Source organism: Lactuca virosa, chromosome 3 (genome assembly GCF_052849685.1).
Source record: "Lactuca virosa cultivar CGN04683 chromosome 3, Lactuca_virosa_CGN04683_v6, whole genome shotgun sequence".
NCBI classification, from domain to species: Eukaryota; Viridiplantae; Streptophyta; class Magnoliopsida; order Asterales; family Asteraceae; genus Lactuca; species Lactuca virosa.
In genome coordinates, this window is record NC_136428.1 from 99,185,187 (window position 1) to 99,203,903 (window position 18,717).

Here is an 18,717-nt window from a genome sequence, read left to right on the forward strand (position 1 = left end):
AAATTACATAACCTATCAATTGATAAAAAAAGGGTATAATAGTCAATTTATAATAAATAAGGATATAATTATAAAATGTTTAAAAATATTAAAAATAATTATTCGAGCAAATATGATATTTTGAAAGTTTATAAATGAGAAATATGATATATAAACATTAAGTTGGTCAAATATGATATTTTAATGTTTAATAATTGTATATATGAAATTCTTTCTAAAATAAAAATACTATTAAGATCTTGACATTTTACGGTTTTTTGACGTATAAAATAACTAAATAAGATAGGGTGTGTTCGGCAAAACTAGTTGGTAGCATTTTATTAAATGTTACGTGAGATAGCTTTTAGATTTGGAGTGTTTTGTTTAAACTAAACGCTAAAAGTTTGTAGTGTCAAATGATGTTTTTTGTTCAAAGCGTTTGTCATATGCTAGCAGCTATAAGCTCACAAGCGCTCCATGACTAACATGTAACGCCCGCAGATCCGGTCTAGTCAATTTAGAGACGATGAGCATCAAAAATGAGTTTTTGATGGAAGATTATTTAGAAGGATTAATCTTAACCATGTTGTAGTATATGTTACAAGGATTCCGTACATATAAAGAAGGTCGAAATTCGAGTTATAATGAATAAGTTATGGCCCGTCGAAGTTTTACGGCAAAACCGGCACGGCACCGGGAGACGTAAATAGTGAATTTACGGTAGAAGACTTTTTAGCCTTAGTGATCTAAACAAAATTTGTAGTATACGTTAAACAGAAAACATACAAAAAAATAACGCTCAAATCTGACTTCGTATAAAGAAGTTATGAATTTTCTAAGATTTGGCATAGTAGTGCACAACCCGAAACTCGAATTTTAGTTCGAGCGGATTTTGGCCTACGCGACCTAAATGAGAGTTGAATATCTCATTAATAGGAACTCAAAGGTAAAAATACAGACGAAAACGGAGTCCGTATGTAGAAGTTATAAATTTTACGCGGACATTTAACAGTATAATCTTCTCCTACTGTTAAATTTAAGATCGGTCGAGAATTAGCCGACGGAATCTAAATGAAAGTTTTAGATCGTGTTTTTACCTACGCGTGGATATAAAGAATGTCGAGAGTAGAGCTCGTATGTTAAAGATATGGACGAAACTTGGTCCCTACTCTTCGAGCGCGATAAATTCGATACAGTTTAGTAAGTCTGAGATAGAATGAGAATTAGCTGACGGCGTCTAAATGAAAGTTGTATTACTCGTAAATACCAACGCGTGGATATAAAGAACATAAAAAATGGAGTTCGTATGAACGAGTTACAAATTATAATAGCATATTTACGTATTAAAATAAAGTATAAATCATATATACGTACACACATATATACAAATGCATATATCATTAGAAAGGTATCGACGATGCAGTTATTATAAGACTAGTGTTGAGTACTTTCGATATTAGTTTAGTACAAATATCGTTAAATCTATTTAAAATAGTATTAGGAATGAGTGTTTAGTCGTTTATATAACTATAAGGTCATTAAGTAATTATGGAGGGTAGTTTTTGTAAATTCAATTACTATAAATAAGAGGCTTGGGCTCTCATATTTCTTGCACCATTCTCTTGATTCAAGAGTCTTTCTCTTCTTATCCCCCGAGCATTTCGGTCCCTCGTGATTCGACTTCTCTTTCTGTAGTTTTAGTATAGTAAGGTGAGCGCTGAAGCGCTGCACGAATCTTTCCTAGAAAGATTCAGCGACGAAGTTCTGCCCCTGCAGAGCCCGACTCCTAGCTAAAACCCTCTTGTAAGTAAGTTATGCTTACCCTATTTTAATATAACTTATATTTAAAATTAGTATTGTTATTATGAACTTATAATAAATATTTGAGCTATTATTATGACTTATATAAATGTCGTTATAATATCTTTTTAACTACTTGTGGTACGGGGAATCTGATTTAAAGGGCCGCATAGGGTTGTTGGATTTCAGAAGTGCTATATGCTAAAATGGTCCTGCCCTCTGGTGTTTTATGTCTGGCCCGTGTCTGTACATAGTGGTTGAAAAATATTGTTTAAACGCTTATATAATAATAATAATAATAATAATAATAATAATAATAATAATAAGACTAATAATTAGTCACGGTAAATATTAGACTAAAATCTGGTGGTATTAATACTAGGTTTCGTCGAAGGAAATTATTTTTAAGAGGCGAAGTGTTGTCTGAGTTCGGAATCGCCACCTTAACAAGTGAGTGCATAGTTACTTTCATCTTACACATAGATATGAAGTATTTTATATAAACTACGTGCTATGTGTGTATATTATCTGTATACTTGCTATTTATGTCGGATGAACGATTTTATACAAGTTTTATATGATTTAAACCGTATATGTATTTATATCTACATACTATGTTAGGTAACACATGGGTAGATGAAATATGAGTTGGACGATAAGTTGAGAGGTAATATAGACCATGAGGTAAGGGTGAGAGGTGGACGATGTGAGAAGCCTTTTTCCCAATGCTAGCCCCGTCATCTAGCAGAGTATGGATGACAACCACGGACTATTTTAGACAGTCCAGTGGAACACTAGCAGGCTCGCAACCTGTAGGTGTTGTGAACGATGTGTTCACCGGTGTACTTTAAAAACCCACTGACCTGTATCGCGAGTGGATTCTCGAAAACGATATTGTCAATAAAACCCTGGCAGATGCGCCTAAAGGACTCTACCGGCAGAAGCGCCTAATAGAGAACCTCATAACCTCGGCAGATGCGCCTAAATGACTATATTGGCAGATGCGCCCCATAAAGAATGTCACAATTTTGGCAGCTGCGCCTAAGTGATAATATTAGCAGTTGTGTTTGACAGATGTGTCATTAGCAACGATGGATTTCGTGCCTATTCCTTAAGATATTCCTTAGGAATGAATAAACGAGGAATAGTTGATTCTTAGGGTAGATCCTTAAGAGTAAATAAGATAATGAGGATGGGTAATTGGGTTGATTGATTGTTTGATGATTAAACATAATGATTATATTATTGTGGGTTGAAAACCCTATGTACTCACCAGGTTTCCCAACCTGACCCACTCAAGCTTATTTGTATCACATGTGTCGATATGAAGCTACTTTACACTGAGAGATTAAAAGAGATGTAGATCACTAGTGTAAATGAATGTAAGTTCTGTTTATGCTTATGTTTCTGTATTGACGATGACATCCCAATGTTTTGAAAATGAATAAAAATACATTTCTTCGGAAATGCTTTGATAACGAATTTATCATGTTTTTCTGGGAACAAATTCCCAAAAATTTTATTAAAAGAGGTAATCTGATTTTTAAAAAGCATAAACATAATCGGTCTTTTCTGACCGTGAAAATGGGGATGTCACATAACACGCCTAAGCGAGCAAATTGGATCTTGAGTTCAATGTGATAATGTTAAGTTAGGTTAAAATTTCACTCATTGTTCGACAATTTTTTTGATATAGAGTTCAAACTCGATTCAAGAATATTTAAGTTTGACACAATGGTTCAAATATTTTTGAAAATACTCTCATGTGAGCAACTATAGACATATACATTCTTTGTAGGAAAACTTTAGAGAAACCTTATATTATTTTCAATATTTTACCTCAAAAATTATTATGAAAAAATTATATATGTAACAACTGATAATTTATTTATTTTAAGCTACGATTTTGATAGTCTTTAAAAACAGTTTGAAAACCATTTAAAATAAAATATGTGCCTAAAACGTAGTAATACTTAAAAAAAATTATCAGTAAAACTAATCGTAAAAAAGTATATGATAACAATAGGCATAAGAAACAAATGTAAAATGTAAATATTATTTCAAACATAATATCCAATTGTTACTAAAACCCCAATAAGACCAAGCACCATCAATTGCCACTACCAGTCAAAAAGTAATAATATAGTGTGGTGAAATATGCATTATGTATGTAAAATATATATTCAGTTTTATATGAAGTCGTGTATGTAATAATATATTGTAACTATGTAAGAATAGTAGTGTATTGGTGTATAATTGATAGTGGATAGTGGTGTGATAGTTTTACGTCAATATGTGAATAATATTGTGTAATAATGGCATATTAGGTTTTTTTTAACCGGCAATTATATTAAAACGGTGACCCTAGCAAGATGCTAGGGACCGAAAACATACATCTTACAAAGGAAGCATAAACAACAAGATATAGCCCAATTATATACAACTCATAGGTGACATACACCACTTATCCCAATCGACGCTATCACCTCTATGCTTCCTATATTTCCGCCAAGTAAAAACAATAATTTTAATAGAATCCAGAATCTTCGCCGGTTTCGAAGTCACACCTCTGAATATCCGATCATTCCTCTCCTTCCAAAGACTCCACAGTGCTCCATATAGGATACAAGCCAACATCTCCTTCTTCTTTGGGCAATGACCCCAAGTCCGGGCAAAATCTAAGACTTCATTAACACTTGAAAACTGTCTGCCTGGAAGGCCACACCAACTGAGCACCAAGTTTATCGTGTCTCTCTCCAAGGGACAAGATGTGAGAATGTGATTTGTCGTTTCCACAGTGTTCCTACACATCCCGCACATTGTGGAAGGTACTAGGATGTTCCTTTTTTATAGCTCGTCTGCCGATGGAATCCGACCCTGTTTCGCACTCCATATAAAACTCACTACTTTTTTTGGGGCTGAGTTCAGCCACCAAAACTCTTCATCACTAATTGGATGTGACGCCATATCCAGTCGACTTCGAAGTTTAGCCACATTAAAGGTCCCATCCACCACGAAATCAAATCTCCATGATATTCCCCTATCATTTGAGTATAAGATATCCTTCGCGTCCATATTTAGTTTCCATAAGCCGTTCTTCACCCTATCAATGCCTGAACAGACCCCGTTCACCTTATGTTTTGAAAAACAGTACCAAGGTCGGTTTGTGTGATTATGAATCCCCATAATGATTTGAGCCCAAAAAGATTGTGGTCTTGATTTGAACTTCCACCACCATTTTGCTAGCAGGGCCAAATTCAGATTTCTAAGAGAGCCCAAACCTGCCCCTCCTACTTCCTTTGGAGCCTTCATTCTATCCCAATTAACCCAATGAACTGTTTCCTTTTCGGCTCCTCCTCCCCATATGAATTGTCTTTGGATCTTTTCTAATTCTTCAATTACACCTGTTGGGGCCGCGAACAGAGAGAAGTAGAACGTAGGGAGATTTCCTAGAACTGATTTCGCCAAAGTCATCCTTCCACTAAAACTCAGAGTCTTAGCCTTCCACATTGAGGGTTTGGAACGGAATTTATCTACAATCGGCTTCCAGGCTTTTTTCATGTTCATATTTTCTCCAATTGGAACCCCAAGATAGGTGAATGGAAGGGATGATGGGGCACAACCCAATGGGTTTGCCCAACTGCATACCTCCGAGTGTGCTACACCAACACCGAATACCTTTGACTTGTTGAAGTTTACTTTCAATCCGGATACGACATGGAAACATCTCAGGATTCTAGCCAAATTGGACATGTTTTTCTTTGACCAGTCTCCAATAAATAAAGCATCGTCTGCATAAAACAAATGAGAAATAGAAATGTTAGAGTTGAGAATGGGAACTCCATCAAACACCCCTTTTTCTGTGGCCGCCTCCATCATAACGTTTAGGCCTTCCATTGCCAATATAAAGAGGAAAGGTGATAACGGGTCGCCCTGCCTCACTCCTTTGGACATAGAAAACTACATCGTCGGACTACCATTGACCAATACCGAGGCTCTAGCGGATTCTAGACACCTTTTTCTCCATCTTCTCCAATTTGATCCGAAGTTCAGTTGTTCCATTATCGATTCAAGATACTCCCAGTTTACCGAGTCAAACGCCTTATTGAAATCTGCCTTAAATAATAACATCTTTCGGTCGCTTCTTTTTACCCACGAGCATAATTCATTTACGATCAAAGGACCCTCTAGGATACTCCTTCCTTCCACAAATGTCGATTGCTGTGACATCCCCAATTTCACGGCCAGAAAAGACCGATTTGTTTATGCTTTGTTTTTAAAATCAGAGTAATCTTTTAAAGAAATCAGTTGCGGAATTTGTTCCCAAAACAAAATGTGATAAGAATTTATCAAAACATTTCTTTAAAGAAATGTATTTTCATTAAATAATAAAATCTCGGGATGTCATGTTCCGATACAGACCAAAAGCATAAACAGTATAAAATAGACCTTACAACAGTCATTTATAACTACTGATCTATAATCCAAAATCTCTCGTCAAGTCCACCAACTTATACTCTTGTGCCATTACCTGTAATGCAAAGAAAACTGAGTGGGTCAGGCTTGGGAGCCTGGTGAGCATATAGGGTTTTCAACCCACAATAATATAATTATTATATTCAATCATCAAACAATCAACCCAATTACCCATCCCCATTATCTTCCTTACTCTTAAGGGTCTACCCTAAGAGTCATCTATTCGTTCACTCCGTATTAGGCACTAAGACAATAGCTGCCAGGATTCTTTATTTGGCACTAAGACAATAGCTGCCAGGATTCTTTATTAGGCACTAAGATAATAACTGCCAGGATTCTTTATTAGGCACTAATTCCATAGCTATCATCGTCTATCTATCAGTACTAAATCCATAGCTACCAGCGTTCGTCTATACGGTACTAAATCCATAGCTACCAAGGTTCATCTATACAGTACTAAATCCATAGCTACCGAGGTTTATCTTTACAGTACTAAATCCATAGCTACCAGCGTTCGTCTATACGGTACTAAATCCATAGCTACCAAGGTTCGTTTATACGGTACTAAATCCATAGCTGCCAAGGTTCATCTATACAGTACTAAATCCATAGCTACCAAGGTTCATCTATACAGTACTAAATCCATAGCTACCGAGGTTTATCTTTACAGTACTAAATCCATAGCTACCAGTGTAGGTACTAAGTCCATAGCTACCAACGTTTGTCTATACGGTACTAAATCCATAGCTACCAAGGTTCGTTTTTCGTCTCATCCTCAAACTCATCCGTCATCACACACCAACTAATTCGTCTACCCATGTTCTACCCAACATATTTGTAGATATAACATACATATACAGTTTAACTGATTTAAAACCTATATAAAACATCCATTCCACGCTTATCTCAAATAAACAACAATATAAAAACACATAACACGTATTTAGTAGCAAATATTTAATACTTATATGTTAGAAGAAAGTGACTACACACTCATCCAAAACATATACTTAATACATTCAAACAATACTTGTATTAAAATCGTGTTTATGAAAGGGACTATACACTCACACATATAAACAACAATATATATATATATATATATATATATATATATATATATATATATATATATATATATATATATATATATATATATATATAAACACATAACACGTATTTCATAGCAAATACTTAATATTTATGCGTTAAAAGAAAGTAACTATACACTCACTTGATCAGAAGATGATCGGACAACACTACGGCTCTAAGAGTAGTAGCTCTTCGGTAGATCTGGAAGATCTTCACAAAAATTGGCTTCTCGCTGGCAGAGCTTCGGCTCGAGAATTGCACTTCTCGGGATCTTCGGGGCTTCGGGACTCGCTTCGGGTCTCGGGATGATACAGGGGCTTCGGGGGGGGGGGGGGGGGGGTTAAAATAGGGCTTAGAGAGAGTATCGGGAGTGGGAGAGTAAGAGATGAGCAACCAAAATCGGCTGACCCTCGATTTCTATTTATAGGGTGAATTTTCTGAGTTCACCTCGTGAGTTTCTAATATTCACCTCGTGAACTAGCTCACCTCGTGAGTTTCTAATATTCACATCGTGAGCTCGATACGTCATTGCGTTCGTCATGGCCACTTGCCCTGGAAGACGTCCATCATCTGTTCACCTCGTGAGTTTCTAATGCTCACCTCGTGAACTGACTCACCTCGTGAGCCACATATGCTCACCTCGTGAGCTCTGACACAGCCTTGGGGTTCACGCCTCGAACTTCAGAAATTCATAACTTTCGCATACGAGCTTCGTTTTCGACGTTCTTTATATCCACGCGTAGGTGAGATTATGATCTACAACTCTCGTTTAGACTCCGTTGGCTAATTTTGATTTTATTTTTATTATATTATTTTTAGTAGGCCGGGACAGGAAAACTCCGTTATAAATTCATAACTCCTTCATCTGAATTCCGTTTTCGTCTGTCTTTTTACCGTTGGACTACTATCAACGAGATCTTCAATTCTCGTTTAGATTGTTTCGGCTAAATCTCGCTCGATCTCATATTCGAACTTCGGGTTGTACACTGCTAAGCCGAAACTTCGAAAAATCATAACTTTCTCATACGAAGTCAGATTTGGGCGTTCTTTTCACGCACGCTCTCGATTTAACGTATTCTACGACTTTCGTTTAGATCGCTAAGGCCAAATATCGCTCTAACGTAAATTCACTATTTACGCCGCGCTGTGTTGTGCCGGTTCTGTCGCGAAACTTCGACATGTCATAACTTCTTCGTTATAACTCGGATTTCGGCGTTCTTTATATTTTCGGAAACCTTGAGACATATACTACAACTTGGTTAAGATTAATCCTTCTAAATAATCTTCCATCAAAAGTCATTTTTGATGCTTATCGTCTCTAAATTGACTAGCCCGGATCTACGGGCGTTACAATTGCACCTCATCGATACAACTACTGATACATTCTTTCACCCGATTCGCCAAGGCTTTTGCAACAATCTTGTATAAAGCACCAATAAGGCTTATTGGTCTATAGTCATTTAAGGATAGCTTCATGTCCATGGCTCTCGCTTTTTCAATTTCAGTAATTCTACTCAGATATTTTGATCTGTTCCCAATTTCATGCACCAGCAGTGATCTCAACTCCGCATTTAAATCAATTTGTGCTACTTTACTCCTGCACTCAATTAACTCCCCATTTTCTTTGGCAAAATTGGAGTCTCGCCATTTCTTTATTTCTGCTTTAAGGAATCGGAGTTTAGCAGGTAGAAAAGAATCAGCACATCCAAATCCCCCAAAACTCCGCCCACGCTCTTGACACCACTTCGTGAAATCCCCTGCGATACATCCAAGAATTGAAAAATCTAAATGGTCTCGGGCCAAAATCCTCGCAATCCGTTTTCATCACAATTGGACAATGATCCGACAAATCTCTAGGAAGGACCGTCACCGATGTTCTAGGAAAGGTCTCCATAAATTGGTCACAAACCAGAAATTTGTCCAGTTTGCTCAACTTCCCTCCATCTTCAGGTCTAAAGTAGGTGAATTTTGAGCCTCCCATTCTCAAATCAAATAAAGTGTTTGAACTGATGAATTGGTTGAAATCATTCGCGGATAAATGACAAAATCTCGAGTTTATTCGCTCCTCCTTGTTCCTGACTGTGTTAAAATCTCCAGTAAAAATCCACATTGACACTCTATTTGATTTAATTTGAGCTACTTCTTCCCATAATCTTCTCTTTTCAACCGGGGCCTTCTATTCCCATGACCTCTTCTAAAATCTCGTTCCCGACTTCAATGTCTACGTCAACCAACTTGCCAATCTCAATTGTTAAGTCTATCTCGTTTCTTTATGACCTCCCATGATTCTTGTCGCCCATATCCATGGGAAGAGACTGGCAATTTAATTCCATAGTAGCCATTTCCTCCGCATGATCGAGACTAGAGGAGAGAGAACCATTAGGATTATTATTCAAGTCAATTTGAGAAGGGGAAGAATAACGCCTCTTCTTCGTGAGTGATTCATCAATTATGAGGTCTGTATCCGAAGTTAATTCTCCTTCCGTGTTCTAAACAGACCCAAACGAATTAGGAAGTTTCCTACCCCCAATATTAATTAGCCCATTTGAAAACGGCCCAAAACATCCAGCTTTAACCAAGTCAATTTTTGACCCCATGTTCGTCTCCACAGGAACCTCGCTTTTACCATCATCCTTAGCCGACTCTACATTAAATTCGAAGATTGTTCCTTCCCGCTAACCATTAATGGTAGGGAACGATTGATCTTCCCCATTCCTTGAGGCCTCCACCGGCGAACCAACTTCCGGTCCCTGTGCTTCGCTCATCTGACACCTGTTTTTCGGCGAAGGCCCGTCATCAACCGCCATCGGCTCCGAGGATGTCATTCGTGCGCCCCCAATACACCCATCGTGTCGTATCTACCCTTCTTCTAACTCGACTTCTTCTGGTCCTTTGCTCGCGTTATCATCATCCAAAGTATCACCTATCACCAGGTTATCATCTTCATCATCGATAAAGGCCAAACTGATCCAAGGTCCTGCAGGGAATGGTGACCAATCGAAATCGTATTCAACAAGCCCCACCTTTTGAATGTTCCCATTTGATTCCACCAACACCTCCTCGTTAATTTTTGTCTTCTTGTCTGTTAGGATGCAAATCTTGCCATGCGAAACATCCTGCAAATTCAACGGGATCTCCATGGGTCCAATGAGCTGACCTATACTCAGTACGATTCGAGTAAAATTTTCTTCACTCCACATGTGTAGAGGAAGTCAAATTACTTTCAACCATGTAATCCTTTCCAGATTCCCACCGTAAGAGCTTCCGGTCTTGAATTCACTGAACCATTTACCCCATTGTTTTTCGTCACGAAGGAACTCCTTGACGTCGACTAGGTTTCTGAATACCGACTGACAGTCCTCCCATGTATTTCATTCCATAAGCACCGTCTTGGCCCAACCTGTACTTCAACGGTAAATTCCTTAGATGCTCTATGCTACGAACAGCCCCGATCAGAGTTAATTGACCAAGTATCCATTGTGCCCAGAAGGTGTCGGTCTCTAGATTAATAGGTTTGTTTGTTAACACCGGGGGGGGGGGGGGGGGGGGGGGGAGGGAGGCAGGTCTTGTTGAACCCTTGATGTCACTGTTGCAAAGGTTCTGCCATCACAGAAAGAGTCTGTAGATTTTCGTGGGGGATTTGGCCAGTTTCCGACTATGTTCCGCTTTTTCGTTGGCCCTTCTTTCCTTTCAAACCTAGCCACGTTTACCTCCAACCTTGACCCCATACATTTGATACCTTGAAGGGAATACTCTAGCCTCATCTCGTCATCCACTCCTTTAAACCTGACAAAAGCAAAGTTCTTCCGGTGTATATCCTTCTTTGTCGCCATATAAACATCCGAGATGTCGCCATATCCAGAAAAGATCTTTTTAATAGTCTCCTTACCGAGTCCCATCAGGAAAGTTGGAGACAAACATAGTGCTTGAATTTTCCAGTCGCTTCCTGCCGGATTCACTCTGTCTCCGACGAACTTCCGTCCAGGCGTCCTTTGGTCTCCCCATTCTACACTACCGAGCTTGAGATAATTAATGAAGCTGCATCAATATTAGGTGCATGTAGTCTTTCAGCCTTTATTTTCTATGTCTATTAATGGATCTTCTCATCCAAAAATTTATGAAAAAGAGAGTTCACTTTTAAATGTCTATTGAAGTTTTAAACTTCTAATAGCATATCACATATCAAAAATACTATCCAAGATGATGATACCCCAAGTTATCTAATCTCATGTTGTCAATCTTTAATACGCGTTTGGTAAGGTGAGAGGGGGCGAAACAAAACAGAACAATATCCTTTTGAGTAGCATCTACCTGGAACAAAAACAAGATACCCAATAATTCAAATGAGACAATTTTGTAGAATTCTAGTGTCCTTCAAAAGCGTGGAACAAAATTAACGAGGCGGTATTTACTGAAAAGCCCTTGTAGCCTCTTCGCATAATCAAATAATCACAACGTTAGAGCGAGCTGTCTCCTTCACCATCGAACCTCTGTTATCAATTATATTACTCTATCCCCTTCATCTTCTGTTAAATTAATATTTCTAACTATCCTCAACAATTAACATCAAGTTGAGCATCAGGTCACTTTTTCACAGTGAATTCATCCAAAAAATCTCTTTCCACTACAACCATAGGAAGAAGAGGTTTGGTGCAATTGAATCAATTCCACACACTCGAAGATATCATTACGTTCCCAAATCATCCTATTCACAAAACCTAGATTCTACCCGATTATGCAGAAAAAAAAACAAGTTCAAACTCCTACATAAAATAACCACAACAAATAATTGATTTTCTTGAACCAAAAACATACACCCAAAAGCAATGTAATACCATAACGAACAAGCAGCAACATAAACCAAAAACAACGAATTATTGTAAAGAAAGAAAGAAAAAAAAAAGGTCAAACATTAAAATTTCTTTTCATTAGTCGAAATTTAGATGCTAACGAAACCATGAAGAGCATATGTACACTTTAATTTTTCGACTTCTGTCTTTGCTCGAATCCAATTAGATGTTAAGATGATTCAATCCATCCTGCAATTTCAAACATGCATCATATCAAAAACTTAGCACCTTAACCAATTCTGTGCCAAAATGGAGGGAAAAATAATGATTTTTTATTCGAACTTCTACTTCCATGAAAACGAGATAGATATAAAGATTAATGGTGAAACAAATATGGTAAAAATGGGAAGACTTACTTCTAAAGCCACCGGATTCGAATGAAGCCATGGAGGGGGAGGCCAAAAGAGCTGAGAGTTAGCAGAATTATTAGCAATCGGCCCAATGCTACCACTCTCCAAATCAAACACACCCACACCACGATTCTTCATCAAACCATCATCTTCCCTACTTAGCCCAGTGAAGAACACACAATTACCTTTGCATCCAGGGAAATCAGAAGCAGAAGCTGAAAACCCACAATTATCGCCTATAAACAGCATTCGATCACCCAAACTTTTCACCTCGATCCACCTCTGTTCTTCGTGATCCAACTTGTACACCTCAAGTTTCACAGTTCTTTCACTCATGAAACAATCGAAATCTTCATAAAACTCGTTGTCATCATCATAATCGAAATCATTGTCAGGTCCAACGCTCAAAAACTTATCAACCATGAACAATTCCCCCATGGATTCCAACAGAAACTTCTTATCCCCGCCGAACACAGAATTCGCTATGACCTTCAGTGTCGTCTCTGCATCCATAACCAGAACAACAGTCCTGCCGGTGATATCCACAGCGTAGAACTCCCCTTTATAGAATATAACGTCGTCGTAAGGCGACGGCAGATCGTTGATTATGTTCCATTTCTTCTCTCCGATTTTCAACAGAGCCAATCTTCCACTAGTGTGAATCGTCAATAACATGAACCCATTAACCCCCGACCTACAGAACGCAACCTTCTCCATATAAAGGGTTACGGAATCCCCAATTGAATTCGCATGAGGACGATAATTAATGTACTTTAAGACATACTCTTGGCCTAATTCCGTAACCCTGAAATTCAACAAATCAAGGGATCTAGGGAAATTAGGCAAGAGGGGGATGAAATCGGATCCAGTTAACGGATTCATGAGATGAGTTTTTGGGGGTTTGTCTCTTTCGACCTTGATTAGCCATGGAACGTGGGTTTGTTGAGAATCAGAATCGGGATCAGCTAACTCGACACGGAAGATGGTCCGTTTGGAGAGGCAGAAACCCCAGGTGGAATCGGAGATTCCGGTTTTTGGGAGAATCGGAAAACGGGAAGTGAAGAGTTGTATGGAGGATCGCCAGGAGGTGCAAACAGATCGGAAACGGACAAGATCGGTCTCGGAGTTGAGGTGTTTGGATATGAGATCAAGAAGCTCTCTCGGAAGTTGAGACCAGTCTGCCATTTTTACATGAATGATAATGAAAACAAATCATGAAATGGAGAGGTTTCATTCACACAAATTACAAAACAAAAACCAAAAAGAACATGTGATAAATTATAAAATTCTTTAATTTGATTTTAACAAAAATGTTTGGTAATCTTCTAATTATTTTATTTGCTACGAAATTACGAAGAAGCTTGTAGATGTGGTCCTTTTCTTGAACTTTTTGTGATTAATACAAAATATCAGAAATTTCAGGAGGAAAAAAAAAAAAACATTAATTAAAGATTTTTTGCCTCACAAAAGAGAAACTGGAACCTACATGCATACATGTCTTTTTTTTTAATGCAACTCTTATTTAAATATGATTATCTATTGATTCCTAATTATTGGAATATTATGTTATTGATGATTTTATATAGTTGTTCATTAATATCAGTTCGAGTCGCGTGCAGTTTAAGTAGACAATGTGGAATCTTTTGGTTCAATGTAATCTTAAGACTTTAATGTAGAATCTTATTCTATAATCTAATTCTATAATCTAATACTATTATTATTTCTATCTTTGTTTAGCTATCTAACCAATTTGCAAAATAATTTTAGAATATAATATGAAAAAAAAATGATAATCAACATGTATCATTCATTGTATTCGTATGATAAAATCTGAAAAAATATAAATTATTTATTTTATTAAACTAGGTAAAATTTCTTTGTTTCTTCAATAAGAAATAGTCAAATAGATTATAAATAATTTGTAGAAAAAAGGCCCAATTCCTTTCCTTTAAGTTAAAGGAAAGGAATTGGGCCTTTTTTCTACAAATTATTTATAATCTATTTGACTATTTCTTATTGAAGAAACAAATAACTTTTAATCGTTAAAGGCTTTAACGATCAAAGGGTGTTTTTTTTTTTTGTGTTCAATCTATTTTTATTCATAAAATATTCAATAACATTAATATTTTTTTTAAAAAATAAAAATTCTAAATCAGTTTATGTTTTTAATTTCTCAAAAATAATTGTGAGACCGTGATTTTATACAACAATTCTTCCATTCAACATAACTTAAATTATAAATATTTTTTTATCATGTTTATTTTATTTTCAAATGCTATTATTGTATGCTATTCATCTTCACCACTCAACAACCGTTGAATCAACTTATCAAGTATATGATTGCAGCAATTCATTATTCATGCACCACGTGTGTTTGGCAATAAGGTTTTAGGAGTTTGAATATTTTATTTTTGAAAAAAAAAAAAAAAAAAACCTCCAATTAAAATTTTATTTGGGAGTAGAGAGCTTAAAACAAAAACTTGGTAATCCTTTTTAAAGAAGAGTCTCTGACTCTCTGCGTAGTAAAACAAAATTAAAAGGTTTGCTCCTAAAAAATCACATTTTTATCGAATGCCATTTTATTTAAAAATATATATTCCAAAAAATTTATAATTATTTTTTATAAAAAGTAAAAACTTATACAACGAATAAAAGCTATACCTTTTAGGTATATTTGCTGAACATACCTATAAATACAAAATTTTCATGTGTTAAACGGTTATTGCCACCCTCGTGTATAGAAGCATTTTCATAGCGTTAAACAAATTGCAAAAAAATTGAAACATGATTATTAATTTAAGAAGGAATTGCAAAAAGATCCAAAACAACAAATGATTTTCCATCCACTTAAAACCTTTGATTACTATGGCGGATTCAATACTTCTTACCAAAAAAAAAAAAAAAAAAAAAATTATTAATAACATTTTTTGGTGTCAAGGTCGTTGAAGCCAAATTATGAAATTAGGTATCTATTTGTCTGGTACCAACCAACAACCAACAACCAAACTACTTTAGATGCTCCCAACTCTTTTATTAATGGTAATCATATCAAAAGTGATTACATTAGAATCTCTACTACTCATAATTAAACAAAAACAGGTGCTGAAAAACTCAATGACGCTCTGGAGCATTAACAGTTGCTTTTCCAGCAGCATATGTCCATGGCCTGTCTGTTTCAGCAGGCGATAAACAGAATGTTGGAGTGGCAAATGGCGATGAGTGTTGGATTGAAAACGGACTCGGGGACATTCGCTTTTGGACAGGTGTCCCTCCTAAACCTCCTCTTTTATTGAAAATCGACAAAGATTCCGAAACAACACAAGCATCATCATCTACAAAGATGACATCATCAATTCTTGCCATTATGTTAAACGCCAAACTTTCAGTCACCCTTGAGTAGCTTTCTAGAATCGACTGCCCAACATCCTACAAAAAACATCATATAACCATCATCCTTGTTTACTTATTTTTCATATTACTATTACTACTATTATGTTTAAATAATTAGTAATTAACATACCCTGTTATATTGAATCTTGGACATATCCAAGGAAGTTTGTGGAAGCCCAGGAAAGCGGCGTCTTAAGCTATGTAGAAGGGTTTCTGCTCTTTGTGCTAGAGAATTGTTCTTATCATTATCAGCAAGTAGACCCTTCACTTTTTTACTCCATGATGAAGATGAACGTTTGCTTTTTGGATGTTTTTTATACTCTTTTAGTCTCCATGCATGAATGGCTGCTTCAATACGATTGGCTACTTCAAGAGTATGGTGCTCTGATGACAAATCAAGGCAATCAAGAAGACATTCAGGGGAGAATTTGTCTGCACTTATGTATCGATAGATGATTTCACCCAAACACTCTTTTCCATTCTGCACCACAACAATTTTTTAATCTTTACAAAAAAAAATAATAATAATAATAATAATTAGAAAACTATACCTTAGGTAATGTTTCCAAGTAAGCACTTGGGATTTCCATTTCAGAAAGTACATTGCTATTTATGGCCAAGGCTGCTTTAAGTATCTGGTTTGCACAATCCCTGCATTGGTGCAGCTTCTTTCTGGCATCCTCTGATAACCCTTTTGAAGGAACTTTGGGATAAGGTAACCACCATTTTTCTTCCTGCCTAACTGAAGGTCTTGCTGCTGAAACACTTGATGGATATGCATGAGTATCACAAGTCTCAGCTTCAGCTAAGACTATCCCACGATCAACATAACAGAACTCCCTATCGCGAAACCCATCAAGCATACAAATTAACATAGCATCCAGCTTTTTCAATGCAGGGAGATTCATATGCATATCGGATCGTGGATGTGGGACCATAACTTCATATGTTCCTCCACCAGGGAAGTGTTGGATTGAAGGGACAAGATCTACAATGGCATCACTTACTGATAAAAGCCATTCCATTTCCCTTTGCCACATTACCTTCTTCTGTGGCGCCAATGGCTCCAGCCTCCATAATTCTCCAAACACGGATGCTATTGTTTTTCAATCATTTACAGATTCCAATAAGAAAAGGGTAATAGATTAGGTGGTTTAGCAGAGAAGAAGAGAAAATCCACTGACCAGATAGATTTGTTATGGCATTTGAGATTGCTAGGGCAGTGCAAACTCCTTTGCCACCTCCAGACATGTCTTCTCCGAGAAGAAGCTTAGCAAAACGTTCCTTCATCATGTCGATCTCTGTAAACCATGAAAAGTTGCAGATGAGATTAAGATAAACTCACTGACATCAATTAGGGGGGATGTTCTTGGATCTAATAAACAAGTAGCAGTAGGCCAAATACAGAAATTTGTCTCCGAGTATAACAACGGATAGATATACGAATTCATCTCGAGTTGTATAAAAAGTAAAAAACCCCAAATCACTGGTCAAACTAATGGCTCAATCGATATGAAAATATAGATGCCGAGAGAGAAACGCAAACAGTAATGTCCGTATAAATGTGTGATCAATTTGTTTGTCCCCTATAAACATAGAGTGACAGTGTATTTGCAATTTATATCAAAAAATCACATCACAATCAGCAATCAAAATAATAATGAACCTACAGAAAGAAATGGAGACTGACCAGATAAATCGGTATCATGTTGTTTCCTATGCTGCTTCTTTTCCCAACCTATCACGTCATCCTTTCCGCTAGACAGCGGGAAGGCGAACGGCGTTGGCGGGAAGATGGAATCGGTGACGGAAACAGTACGGAAAGCAGCACCGAGTGGAGAGGATGTCAAGGAACTGGAAGTAGCTCCGCAGTTGTAGCCGCGACCAGAGAAACTGCTAGAACTTTCAGATTCGCTGACGTCAGCGCTAAGACTGTAGCTCTCATCGCAACATCGTTCACTACTACTCCTCGAGTTATTATTGACGGTTTCTTCGTACGACGAAGGTGCACTTGCAGCCATATCATATATTTCAATTTTATAAAATGTTCAATCGATCAGACAATCTAAATGGAACACATTTCCGTGAAATGAGGGATTGCATTGGAGATCAGCAATTCACGACATCTCAAAGGTTTGTGAAATTACAGATCATAGAAGGTGATGGTGATGGTGATGGCGTACGCACTGGCGGTGGTGGTGGTGGTGATGGCAGAAGAACTGGTGGTGGAGAACGGACCGAGGTGAAAGGGGGCGGAAGTCTGAAGATGATCTAAAAGTAGAATGAACTGGGTAATACAGACAGCACACGTTACACAACAGTTCTCAGAAATTACTGTTGCAAGAAAAAATTATATCGCAACCCCTGGGTTATGTGTAAATGACATAATGGACCCCATTAAAAATTAGAACATGCTTTCGCATGAATGGAAACTAATGTGGATATGGTATCAAAGTAACAAGAAGTTTATATAGTATTCATAATCTATAAGAAATACACTTCACAGTGTTTCTTCTTTATTATTGTTCTCGTATTTAGTTGATATGGTCTCGAAGTAACTAGTAATTTATATAGTATTCATAATCTATAAGAAATATACTTGACATTGTTTCCTCTTTATTATAGTTTTTGTATATAGTTAGATATGGTATCAAGTAACTCCCTCTAGAAGTTTATATATCTAGAAGTTTATATAGTATTCATAATCTTATAATAAATGGCACTTCACATTGTTTCTTCTTATATCCAAACATTATTTTGACATAGAAATAGATCGTCGT

General features: G+C 36.9%; 2 protein-coding genes across 2 annotated transcripts; both read right to left on the minus strand.

Annotated features, from left to right (window-relative positions):
• Positions 1 to 12,120: 12,120 nt before the first annotated feature.
• Positions 12,121 to 13,849, minus strand: LOC145166267 (F-box SKIP23-like protein (DUF295)). The gene is made up of 2 exons (XM_079085209.1): positions 12,554 to 13,849; positions 12,121 to 12,386 (listed from the first exon to the last, which is right to left on the minus strand). The coding sequence occupies exons 1-2, from the start codon at positions 13,730 to 13,732 to the stop codon at positions 12,360 to 12,362; spliced, it is 1,206 nt and encodes a 401-aa protein (XP_078941335.1). The 5' UTR covers positions 13,733 to 13,849; the 3' UTR covers positions 12,121 to 12,359.
• A 1,705-nt stretch (positions 13,850 to 15,554) lies between these two features.
• Positions 15,555 to 18,267, minus strand: LOC145166269 (rop guanine nucleotide exchange factor 1-like). Its single transcript, XM_079085210.1, has 5 exons — positions 17,628 to 18,267; positions 17,122 to 17,238; positions 16,489 to 17,033; positions 16,068 to 16,418; positions 15,555 to 15,973 (listed from the first exon to the last, which is right to left on the minus strand). Exons 1-5 carry the CDS (start codon positions 17,956 to 17,958, stop codon positions 15,659 to 15,661), a joined length of 1,659 nt encoding a protein of 552 aa, XP_078941336.1. The 5' UTR covers positions 17,959 to 18,267; the 3' UTR covers positions 15,555 to 15,658.
• Positions 18,268 to 18,717: the final 450 nt, after the last annotated feature.